The sequence below is a fragment of the Polypterus senegalus genome, chromosome 11, assembly GCF_016835505.1.
Source record: "Polypterus senegalus isolate Bchr_013 chromosome 11, ASM1683550v1, whole genome shotgun sequence".
NCBI lineage: Eukaryota > Metazoa > Chordata > Cladistia > Polypteriformes > Polypteridae > Polypterus > Polypterus senegalus.
This window is the reverse complement of record NC_053164.1, coordinates 71,182,398-71,195,774: the sequence shown is the minus strand read 5'-3', so window position 1 is coordinate 71,195,774 and position 13,377 is coordinate 71,182,398. Positions and strand designations below refer to the sequence as shown.

General features: G+C 37.3%; 1 protein-coding gene across 2 annotated transcripts in view; it reads left to right on the top strand.

The window, feature by feature from the left end:
* The window catches only part of ltbp3 (latent transforming growth factor beta binding protein 3), a 240,313-nt gene that overhangs the window by 163,662 nt on the left and 63,274 nt on the right, over positions 1–13,377 (top strand). For both annotated transcript variants that reach the window (XM_039769013.1, XM_039769012.1), the window contains exons 5-6: positions 6,819–6,911; positions 9,674–9,790. In XM_039769013.1, coding sequence (XP_039624947.1) covers positions 6,819–6,911; positions 9,674–9,790 — 210 coding nt within the window. The remainder of the gene's footprint in view (positions 1–6,818; positions 6,912–9,673; positions 9,791–13,377) is intronic.

The window sequence follows — 13,377 nt, the reverse complement described above, 5'->3', positions numbered from 1 at the left end:
ACCAATTCATTTAATTTGTGGTCAGTATTACATAGTACAGCCCTCATTTCCTTAGTCCATTGGCCGCATCTCTTACAGCATCCACTATTGCATTTTGTGACTGCAGAAAAGTCCGTCAGCACACAGTCAGATGGCCTCCCAGTGGTTTCCGAAGCTGAGATGTGTGTGTAGCCAGAACCCGAAGATGTGCTCGGCATAGCAGCACCATCATGTCATCAGCACGGTGTCAGCATTTCTAATATTCTCTGAAAAAGAATATATAGGTTGTGACTCACTTTTCATATCAACTGTGATATCTGACCACTTCTTTTGTATTTTGGGCACTGTGCGACTTTCTGAATTTGAACTTTCAAGTGTCTCCGTCAAGCTTTTGTTGCTTGTACCTCTGCATAAGCCAACCGATAGTATGTTTTCCTTGCCTCCACTTTGAATTTGCTGAAATTCTTCTTTGATTCATGTGCCTTGCCTTTTAACCAAGCACTGAACAGAAGGTAGTATTAATATTGATTTGCATATTCAATTATGCAAAATTCTGGAAGGAGACAGTGTAGGTCTGTAGATACATGCACATGTGTTAAATTTCACATTCTTTGGGATTTGTAAAGGGGAAGTTCATAGGACTTGGCATATGCACAAATTTATGCATCTGGACTTTTTTGTGAGTACGCACATTTCCACTTTTGTTTCTACACCTTGTTTGAATGTGAATTCTATGCACAGCATTATACAAGAGGCCCTTGGTCCTTAGTTTAAACCCAGGTGAGGGCAAATTCTTTGTTGAGTATCCATATTTATGTTTTATGCATGTACGTCTTCTGTGTGATCATGCTTTTCATCTTTGTATATAATACGCTACCGTAGCTGTTCATTTGTCTGTCCAGGATTTTAAATCACCTGTAGCTCATAAAACTTTTGACCTATTGACCTGAAATTTGGTACACATATACTACGTGACATCTACTGTCCGCTTTCGGGGTGATGATTGACCTCCAAGGTTATTCCTATTTTAATTTTTATTTAATTGTAGAATCAACTCTCTGCAGCGTCCAGCAGGGCGGCCGTGCGGCAGATGGGTACAGGCGCCATTCTCATCCCTACCACCTTCGCCGTCACTTACCCTACCTCTTTATATCTTAAATCATTCTTGAGACAGATTGAAGACTTAATTGCCAGTTTAAGTGAAAAATTAAACAGTTATAACGCGAAAAAGATGCCAACGAAAGCAGAGAAGAAGCGGGCTGCTAGGGTGGAGAAAAGAAGAGCTGCTCAGGAAGCAGCAAGTGCATCAACCTCTAAGCAAATGAATGCTAAATATACAGAGAGAGTAGGAAAACTATGAGTGCTCAAGTCAAGTAACGTGCAGTGTGCTGTTACTGGTATTATATAAAATATAATTTTCACCCTGGTGTGTCTGCTTGTGCTTCCACACAGTAGTTGATTAACATTAATTAAGCATTGATTAGGATGGGAAATAGAAAAATAAAGCTAACTGCAGATAGCCCTTCAAATAATGTTTAATCATATGAACAACAGTTTAAGTTTAATACATTTCAGTTATTAGCGATTCAACCACAAAATTATCAAACTAAAACTGGTGGAAATTTGAATTCAAACCAATTCTTGCTGGTCTTCCAATAAATTAAACATTAACTTTAGTTAGACATCTACTGTATATTAGCACTATCATCAGCCACAGAAATTAGCATACATTTTACTCATCAGAAATGAAGTAAATTGAGCCGGGTTTTACATATGTTTTGGTTGTTTTAAATTTGCTTCCTTGTTAAAATGTATTGCTTCCTTTTTTCTTGTCACTTGGCATTTGACAAAGAAATGTAAATTACAAGGTATCCCTATCTTGATATAAAAAGATTAGCATTTATCCCAGTAATTAAATGGGCTGGCAGGCAATGCAGGCTAGCCACCTCCTCCTCAATTTCAATGACCCTGAGCTTGACTTGCTGAATTAGCTGTAATCTCCTATAGATGTACTGTAAGAACACTGGGAGCAGACTTTGTTGAAGACAGCTTTCAACTTCATATAAGACTTGCATTGTATAATTAATATTTGCATCTCCCTGTCATTCAATGGTCAATAATTCAGTCTTCAGTTCAAAGAATCTATGTTTCCTGTTTATGTGTGTACTTATAATTTAGGAAGTAACAGTATAACAGTATTTTAACAAAAAAAGTATACATTTTGCATGTCCTGATCATAACAACTGGATAACTGACATGTGATTATCACAAGTAATGTGAGATTTTTTTTCATGGATGTTTTTCAAATCATTTGCCATTGTCAAACATGTCACTGTTGACTTCTATCCATCCATTTTCCAACCTGCTGAATCCGAACACAGGGTTACGGGGGTCTGCTGGAGCCAATCCCAGGGCAGGAACCAATCCCGAGCAGAGTGCCAACCCACACACACAAACAGGCCAATTTAGAATCGCCAATCCACCTAACCTGCATGTCTTTAGACTGTGGGAGGAAACCCACGCAGACACGGGGAGAACATGCAAACTCTACGCAGGGAGGACCCGGGAAGCGAACCCGGGTCTCATAAATGCAAGGTAGCAGCGCTACCACTGCGCCACCGTGCCGCTCATCTGTTGACTTCTATTATATTATAAATTTCTTTCTGTTCATTCTGCATGAAACATGAGATAACATTTTTTTGCGGCCACCCCTACAAAGTACAATCAGTAATTAACAAAATATCAATTTTTGGGTCAAATATTCTTTTAATAATTAATGTCCTTCACTAAACCCCTATAATTGCTGTTTGTGATGCTTTCACTACCAAAGAATTTCTTCCCTCTGCTACTAACCCACTTTAAGTTGCCTGCCCAGTAAGTTTAAATCTCTTACTATTCACTTCCTTAAGCCTGTCTATTACATTAAGAAACCGTCTCTTAGCTGATAACCCAATGCAACTATCAATACTATAACAGCTTAAACACCCTTGTTTCTTAAATGTATTATAGCACCAATGTGCAATGGTTGCGCTCAATGTACCTGAATTAATTAGTAATCCTTTACTTCCTTCCTTACTGAGAAACATACTGGCTTATTTACTTTTAACAGATACAAAGCTAATTAATGACTTACTTTCCTATTGCTGAGCTGCCCAACTCCTGCTGCTCAGGGGCAGAACTACAGTGAAACTAATGAAGATTCAGGGCCCCTACATACTTTAGCCCACATTGTTTAAAACTACAGTATGAGATGAGTTTTTTTTTCTAATTATAATGTTATTAATATAATGTAATTCAATACAAAATAATAGTTAAAATAACTGTGACAGGTGTCTCTGGTCACACTTACAGGTAATCTAACCTAGATACAGTTAAAGTATCTGATTATGCCACGCAGTTTTATTAAGAGACTGAGAATTCTTGAAATGTACCAATAATAGCAGTGTTCTTTAAATTGGGCAGTGAGTAAACACGCAATGAAAGACACAACATAAATTTCAGGGAAAGCAACAGTAACTTCTATTACACAAGACAATATAAAGTACATTAAAAAGATAAATGAACATAAAAATCTAACAATATCAGGGACAAAACCCCTTTTTTTAAAAAGAAAACCACCCAGTCCACACTCTAAAAGTCTGTAAAAACATGAAGTGGATGCTACAACCTTTAGTGGTGCAGAGTCCACTTTACACACTGTGTTACCCCAACAATTAATCATCCAAATGTCCACGGATGCACTCTGTTCACTAGATGCTGATTTCCCAACAGAAGTTGTGTCAAATCGTTGAATTCCTGTCAGCGTGTCTTTTTTTCCCACGCTGGGCTCCTTGTGTTGCTGCGACTTAGACACACCTCGCTTCTTGACCGCCAGCTTCGCCTGGTCCTTCCATGTGGCTTCTCTCTCTCACGGGGCCCACAACTGGCGTCTTCTTGAGGAACAGTCTCTTCCTCCCTGGAGGTAATTGTTGCCATCCTTGTGCCTCACTTCATACCAGCCATGTACCCTAGTCTGTCAGTGAGCCCCTGTGGTCTTGGCAGTGTTACCAGTGCACCGTCCCTCCACTCTCTGCATTCTCCAACCCAGAAGTCTGAATTCTGCTTCAGTCCCTGCCTAGATCAACATGACGATGGATTAAACAATGGTACAAAACTAATTTCCTGGGCTTAACAACTAATGTAAATACAGTTTAACAAAAACGATTGTTGCCAACTACAGTATCGATGAGTACATATATGCTGATTAGAAACCAATATCCCCAAAGATGTTCATTTCCAAGTCAGACATTTTCCAAGGAAGGAGCAGTTCTGTTATCACAATTTTGTATTGTTTGTATGTTTAAGCAGTTCAAATTTCATAGTGGGCGACTCTTTTGCAAGACAGCAAACACCTTTATCCTGTAGAGAACCATCACAATAATCAGTAACAGCATTATTCAGGAAATTTGCCTTTCAGCTCATCACCCCAGTCCCAACAATGGGTTCCTATTGCCTCTTCATCTACTGTCTTTTAAATGTAAAATTTGCATGTTCCTTTGCCTAATACAATACAATACAATACAGTTTATTTTTGTATAGCCCAAAATCACACAGGAAGTGCCGCAATGGGCTTTAACAGGCCCTGCCTTTTGACAGCCCCCCAGCCTTGACTCTCTGAGAAGACAAGGAAAAACTCCCAAAAACCTTTTAGGGAAAATGGAAGAAACCTCGGAAAGGCAGTTCAAAGAGAGCCCCTTTCCAGGTAGGTTGGGCGTGCAGTGGGTGTCAAAAGTAGGGGGTCAATACAATACAATACACAGAACAGAACAATTCCTTAAGACAGCATAATAAAAATTTTCGAAGTACGGTTTAACAGTAGATGATATGACATAATTAGGTTTGGATATTTTTAGAGTCCTGGAGACCTCATCCATCTAGCTGCAAGAGAGAAAAGAAACCACCCAGTGTATAAGAAATGTCCCCCTCTGACATCATAGTTAAAATAAAAATTTCAAAAGGATATTAAAGTATTGTGTAGGCTAGCTATAAAGGAAAAAGCATTCAATTTTTTTTTCTTTTTCGAAATGTGCTTCATATTCTCATAGGTGTCTAAAATAAAAGGTTACCTTAACATAATTCTTTTTTTTAAAAAAAAACTTGATTGCTATGTATTGATTGTAATAAAATTAATTAAAAAAAAATAAAATAAAAGGTTACATTGACTGTAGCCTTTTGTATTTTTTATATTATCATCTTATGATGAATCATTCTTGTATATAAAATTTCTTAATTTTCTTCTTCCCATAAGTTAAAAACTATAAGGCATAGGAAAGTTTTACTCACAACAGTGACTTTGACATGTGAGATAACTCAGTACAACAATTTTAATCAAAATCTGAGATACAGATGTCACAATTTAAAAAAAAAATGTGGTGATATATGGTGTAACAACCCCATTAAAGAAGATAACAGTGGATACCCAGGCCTCATTGCTTGTTGTGAAAGGACGCCATAACAGTTTCAGCTTCAGGGCTCCAAAAATGTAGGTCTGCCATTGCTGCTACTAGCAGACACTAACTCGTCTTCGCTCACAATTTGCCCTTGATCAAAAGCAGTCCAAAAAATAAAACAAACAGCAAAGAAAATGTGAAGTGGGAGAAACTGTAAAAAAATACTACCTGTCCCCTTAGTGGCCACTGTAATTAAAGCTTTAAGAGTAAATGCTGTATTTTAATCAAGTTTCACATACAGACAACATGCCACACCAAATTCTCAGTACAATTCACCAAGAAGGATGGCGTCAGCATGCAGTACACACTCTGCTGGATGGGATGAAAACCTGCAGCCTCATGGGTCCCCAGGACTGAATTTGAGAACCACTGTTTTACAGTATAGACAAAATAGTGTATTTAGAAATTATTGCACAATAATCAAATAAGAAAAAGTACACCATTAGTATGGACTAGATTGTGGAAGCTCCAAAGAAAGGTATTCAGCAATTTAGAAAGAAACTGCCAGATATTTAAAATCACTAAGGTTCAGTAAATGGCAGTTAATCTTTAATTTTAAGAATTTAACATCATTGAGTCTTGACATTAACATCTGTCAGGGGATTTCTAAAAGAGTTTTGATTTAGGATTTTTGTTATTTTTGTGTGTGTATTATTCATTGAAAAAGTAAAAGCATATCCAGGGTTCATTTGACCATGCTAGATATATAGGAGCTAAGATAGCAATGATAAAGCTCCTTAAGGACATCAGCCATGTTGGTTTTAAAATTAGAGTTGGGCCAGGCTCTATTAGACATTTCAAAGGAGAAGGTAATCTTTGGAAAAGCCAAAAAAACAAGAATAAAAAAATGAATACTTCCATCCAGGAATCATTCGTATGTAATTTCATGTCTGTTTTTCTTTTGAAATACTGTTTTCCATCTCATGTAGTTCAGCTAGGAAAATGGAGCCAGATTTTAAGCTTGGGCTGTGTTCCCAACTCAGCAGGCTAGATGAGTAAATATGGTTCTTTATTTTAGACAAGCAGCAATAAATGCACTTTATATTTCATTTCTTTTTTCTTTTGACGAACAATTTTTAAAGGTCTGGAGATAATAAAATGCTATTCAGTCCCGCATTATAATTTTAGAAAACATTTGTCTTAATGTCGCCATTTCATTTACTAAATGGAAAAATTAAACTCTCTGTGTTGTATTTTATGAATGTTTCTCCATGGTCTGCACTATTTTTATATCTATTACTCATCACTATTCTATACACAATGAATAGACGTGTGAAGACATGTTATATAGCAAAACTGTGTGAAAAGCATTAGAGCTAAATAACCATTTGCACTTTTCTTATGTTTCAGATATTGGAGTTCAAAAGACTGGAACCTTTATCAGTGAGACGGGCGCCAACTGCCCCCAGGGATACAAAAGGCTCAACTCTACTCACTGCCAAGGTACAGTAACAGAGGGTTCAGACGTCTCATTTTATCATATCAAGCTCTAATCATTTTACTTCATAATAAATAGAATGCAGATCTCCTACTGCACATTTTATTTGAAACTTAGCCAGCCATATCTTTTACTAACAGCAGTCTGGAATTACACATTTTTAGTTAATGGTTTTATTATACTGTATACAATAATTTCTGAAAGCATTTCACATCAAGTTTTTCATTTAATCAATAAGAGAATTACCTCTTATTAAATTATTTCTCTTTCATTATTTAATTTAAAAAGTACAACATAAGAAATAGATATCTATTCATTCTGATTTGTATGCCAATGGAAGTTGCCTTATTTATTTAAAAATAAAAGAGGATATTGTTGTGAGTTTGACTGTTTGGTATCATCATTGATGCAACACGGTCATTTTTGAGGAGGAATGCTAAAGATAGCATAATTATTGTTTAGGAAAAATGTTTAACTTTCATAAAATATCATTTCAAGACATAGGACCTGTGAAAAGAGTCACAGAGTCATGGCGACCATTAAACGCACTTCTCATTTTTGTGTTTCATTTGGATTTAAGAACAGTGTAAAATCACGAGGATCAAATTAGAGAAAAAGATTCATATATGCACCCATTTACTGTGGACAGATACAAACACTAGTCAATAAGTACACCACAATCTTTATTATACAAGTATTGTGAAACTTACCCAGACACCACCAGTTGGAAACCACATCTTTATAAAAGTCACACGTTTATTTGCCATAAGCAAATACAGGTTTCAGTCCCGAACACTACACAAACACGCAGCAATTAATCCCCACAATGAACTTCTTTCTATCTCTATCTACTCTCCTCCTGGGAGCCTTGTCCTGCTCCCACTCACGACCCAAGCTCCTCGATTTTAGGAAGGTGGCCCCTTTTATTCCTGCCTGAATGTGCTCCAGATGGCTGATGACATCCTTCCGGCAGCACTTCCTGGTTTGACGGAAGTGCTGCCCTCTGCCTCAGATGCACTCTGGGCGTCCCTGGAAGTCTCATCCGCCATCTTGCCGGGTGTGGTGGAAGTAACAGTTTCCTGAGTCCCATGAGGCTTGAGGTGCCCCCTGGTGGTGGCCACGGGTCCCAACAGGCCAGAACCTCTTTGCTCCTCTCCCGTGGTCCGCTCCTAGTACAGGGCGGTTGCCCCCTCGTGGCCCGGAAACTATTAATGCCACCTTCCGGTCCTTCCAGGCATCCCAGCTGGGTAAGGTCCCCAGCAACCTGTGACAGTATATATACAGTGACAATTTCCTATGTATTGCAGTTCTTTTTGCTGTATTCACTACAAGTTCCATATATGAAACAAAGCAGTGAAACAGTTTACCCACAGTAATAAAAAAGTTTGCTATAAAATTAAATAAAATGTAATAGAGTAAGTATGTAGATGTCATTAAGAGTGTGTTCACAATGAATGAAGTGTGTTCATCATTGAATACTGGTAACTGTAATTGTAACTATTCAGTTGGGTCTCAGTTGCTAATTGCATTTTTTAAATTATGGTCTTAATTAAAACATCATTTCTTCAACATTCTATTATTACACTCATGTCCATATGCAACTGCTATTAGTATTATAAATGCCTTACACGCTCAAATCCAATGTGTTATCTGTTAACACTATTTGTAATATTTGGAAATGAGAAATAAGAAAAAAAAAATAACACTCAGAATTGAAGACAAAAAAATGTGTTGCTACTTGATCCTACTCTGTTAGTGAAAAGCAATGATAAATAATGGAAGGTCACTCTTGAGATCTGCTTGTAAAATTTCTAAAGCTCTAAAGCTGTATTGTATCCTGGAGTTTAAAAAAAGATGTATATGACCAGAAACCATTTCACACAAGGCCTACCGTATTAAAATGTCTTTTATTAATATTCTCTTGTCAATTCTTGAACTAATTCTCACAACTTTGGAATGTTTTCAGTTTAAGGCGATGTCACATTACAGAACTTTGAGTTTTGGAGTATGTTATAGTTGCAGAGCACACTTGCTGATCTCGTCACCAGACCATGTCACTTTAATGCTATGACATTAGGTGACTTTTCCAGGATATTCAGTCACAGCCTTAATTTAAATAATCTTAGTGAGTTGGAGGCAGTTGAAGTCAGTCGCCTAATTCCCAGCAATTCACTCCAACTTGCCCTCAATTCGCTCCGAGAAAATCAATCTTTAGTCGTAGCGGTGGGCTCTATGTGCCTGAGAGCTGACAATCAATGAATGCTCATCTGAACTATACTGCATAGAATGTGGAGAACAGGAACACTTGTGTTGAGAACTTTGCAAACAGTTGAGTGGCCTGTCTGTCTGATGTCTTGCCTTTTACAAACTTAAAATGGAATGGAAAAAAGAAAGAAAGAACAGAGACTGGGCCTGAACTTACCATACCTGTTAACGCTTCATACAGTGCCAACTCTGTCAGGCAGTAGGCTATGCTGTTGTCTTTCACAAAAAGTGGTGAGTAACACTCTGCTGGAAGTATGACACTCAATTTGAGATATGACATGGGCAGAGATTTTCAATCAGTTCAATCAGCTTGGTCTGGCGACAAGCTCAGCTATTGCAGTCATGTAATGTGACATCAGCTTAATATGACTTAGCCTTTAGCAGAATCTGTATATCAACGGAGTATCATCATTTAGAATGCAATAATATATTACACTGAGAGTTTATTTCAATTGATTTTGTGGGGCATTTTTAATATTGTTAAATTTGATTTTCCAAAAAGATATCAATGAGTGCACAATGCAGGGAGTATGTCAGAATGGAGAGTGCCTGAACACCCAAGGAAGCTTTCGCTGTGCTTGCAAACAAGGCTATATTTTGGAGCACACACGGTGTATAGGTGAGTGCTGACGCTGTCTTTTCAAAACAACTATTTTTCTACTGTATCTATTTTTTATGCCCCCCTTTAACTGGTGTAGAATTTTGGGAAGTTGAAATGCATTCAGACATAATTAAACACAGGGATAGAACCGCCCCTGAAAGACATAGCTGTCCCATAACAAAGCCTACACAATGGGCCAAGTTACTGTCACCAGTTCAACTTTATGGTATGTCTATGTGTGCAAATTCCCAGCACTGTCAAAAAATGTTATTCTAGGATTTGTTCGATTCTGATCATTCTCTTGGATTATTATGTTTTATCCCTTGATAAAATAAAAGTTTATGCTATGAGCGCAATCATATATTTCTCATAGCAATACTGCATGATTTCTTCAGAACTATTGAATTTTACCACCAGTTTGAAGAGTTTTACAAAACACATTAGCCAGCAGTTTAAACAGGATTGTTGGCGCTCACCACAAATCAAAGAATGCACATCTGGTAAATTCCAAAAGAAGAGTTTCAGGTCGGCAGAATTTAATGTTTTAAATTGCTAAATAAAATTGTTTAATGATGTTACTCTACAAATGCCATAGAGTATATCCAAGGTGCCAGATCCAGAGGGTCCTGAGGGTCTGGGACTTCCTTATTAACCTTCTGATAGCCATTACATTATTGCCAAATCACACCTCATGCAGACATACTTTGAGATTGTGTAGCAGGGGGCAGTCAAACAGGGCTAGGTGTGAAGAATTGGGTTGGAATGGAATCTCCTGTAATCTAAAGCTTCATAGAGTGCGAGTGTGGGAATTGTTGTGAAGCAGAAAGGTGATGGTCAACAGCTTTCCTTGCCAACTTCCCTCACTGCTTCAAAAGGAAAAACAAATCAGCACAAGTTTGACCAATTATGTGGGCCACTGGAGTAATCAACATGGACTACACCATCAACATCCTTAACAAATATTCACATAATCATTCAAGCACTGGCTTGGACTTTTCTTTTCTGTTACAGAATCATAATAATAATCATTTGTAGTTTTGAAAAAATCTACATTTATTCTTCCTTTTAATTTCATATGCTGAATATTTATTGTTATATCAATGATGTCATTGGGCTCCATTTTATGCCAGAATTTTGTCTTGTGGATGTTGCCATTTGGTGCTTTACTGATGTGGCGGTAACAATATTGTTTAGAGAAATTGCAGTGTTGTTATCACATGAATAGTAGTGTTGCTACATGTGACATCATTTGGTCGCCTTATTTAAGATGGGCCAAGCGGATCACTACTCTCCATGGGACATCAGGTTCAGAGTTTGATGTTTCAAACTGTTTTCAAGACCTTGCAGAGATGGAGAGTGACTCTGAAATAATAGGTGGGATGTGTTTGTTATCATAGTTTTACGATAAAGCACTGTGTGTTTTGCATTTGGTTTCAAAAAGAAGCTTGTTAGGGCCCATTAGTCTATTTTGGTTTTTGATCTGTACTAGAAATTTTGACAACAAAAGTTTAAATTTGTTTTGAAGTGTGACAACAAATAGCTGTTCTTAAAAATCACACAGTCTTCTTTTATTATAATTATTGTTCAATATTTCTAATTTTCATCTTAATAATCATGCTTAATTGTCCACAAGGAATGAATTTAGGTGACCCATAACTGATCATCATAGTGTCTGCTTATCTCATGCAATATCATTATCCATCCATCCATTATCCAACCCGCTATATCCTAACTACTGGGTCACGGGGGTCTGCTGGAGCCAATCCCAGCCAACACAGGGTGCAAGGCAGGAAACAAACCCCAGGCAGGGCGCCAGCCCACTGCAGGGCACACACACACACCCAACAACAACAACAACAACATTTATTTATATAACACATTTTCATACAAATAATGTAGCTCAAAGTGTGGTGCCCACACACCAAGCAAACACTAGAGACAATTTAGAATCACCAATGCACCTAACCTGCATGTCTTTGGACTGTGGGAGGAAACCCATACAGACACAGCGAGAACATGCAAACTCCACGCAAGGAGGACCCGGGAAGCGAATATTATTATGCTGTTCTCAAATATAATTTACTCCATGGTTGCAATATTTTCTTCTATCATTAACATCAAAAGCATAACACCTCTAGATTCAGTTCTGAAAGATGCTCAACCTTGACAGAATGCAGCTGCCCAGCTCAGTCTTTGCTGTGATTATATGAAGGGGACTATTCCAGATACATACTGAGTAGGTTAAATTAATTTCTCAGGGTGTATTTTACTGTAGCCTTCAAAATTCTATGTTAACATGATGCTTCTTCATCTATTTTGAATTGGTTCTGAAATAAGATATGTACAACTATAATTCAAAAATAAAAATAATAAAAATTTGTAATTCACAAATGTTGGTACAAAGGAGTTTATCTTGGTCACTTACAAAATCCAAACCCTCAGGCATCTCTTTCAGATTTAGGCTTAAAACTTTCTCATCTCTCCTCATAAATAAAGATGATTTGTTATTGAAAATAAAAGGTGCTCCATCTAATTCAAATGCACATTTAAACCAACACCATTCTTGTCTTACACTGTCTACATCACTGTGAAGTCTACTTAATCAGAAACTTCTACTTGTATTACAAGAAGCTTCCAGCTCCAGAGCTGGTCAGTCTAGGCCTTGTCTTGCAAAGATATAATAACAAATCAACCTTGTATTACCAGCATTTGTTTCTTTAGGCCTCAGCGCAGTATTGGGGAACACAAGAATATTTTTTCTTCTTTTTTAAATTTTATTTAAAGTAAGAGTTAGTATGTATTTTAAGCTGCATGTTAAGCAAAATGACACCTTTTATTGGCTAACTAAAAAGATTACAATATGCAAGCTTTCGAGGCAACTCAGGCCCCTTCTTCTTGCCTGAAGAAGGGGCCTGAGTTGCCTCGAAAGCTTGCATATTGTAATCTTTTTAGTTAGCCAATAAAAGGTGTCATTTTGCTTGGCTTTTCTCTACATTCATAATGGCTAACATGGTACAACAACCTAGTACTACAAGCTGCATGTTATACACTTAATATGCATAGACAATAGCAAAAACTAGAAGTTAAATAAAGAAATTAAAAAAACATAATAGTTTACTGTATATAATGAGAAAAAAAACAACTAATTAGTATCTAATTCAGTATCAAGCTGAATGGAACAAAGTCGTGATTACACTCTGTGCACAGAACAGTCTCAGCTATACTTTTCTCTAGGTGTCTAACATTTATAACACATAGCTCAATGTTACTTTAATGCCTTGAAAAGAACTTTACAATACACATTAGAACACAGTTGATAGCATAATCAAAATGTCATTGTTTTCAGAATATATACAGCATTGCCACTATTTTTTCTTTTACAGAATATTCACACAATATACTCTACTAGCCAACCCGCGGCGTACCTTACGCCGCATAATCAGGCCGGTCTTTTAATAATTTTTAAGCACAGGGAGAAAACTAACACTTGAAAAATCTGTAATGTAATAAATCAGCATGAAAAGCAACATTGTAACAATGCACGGAACGAACCAACACGCAATCGTCCGTTCAGCGCTCAGGCGCGGAGGGTGGAACGGGAGGAG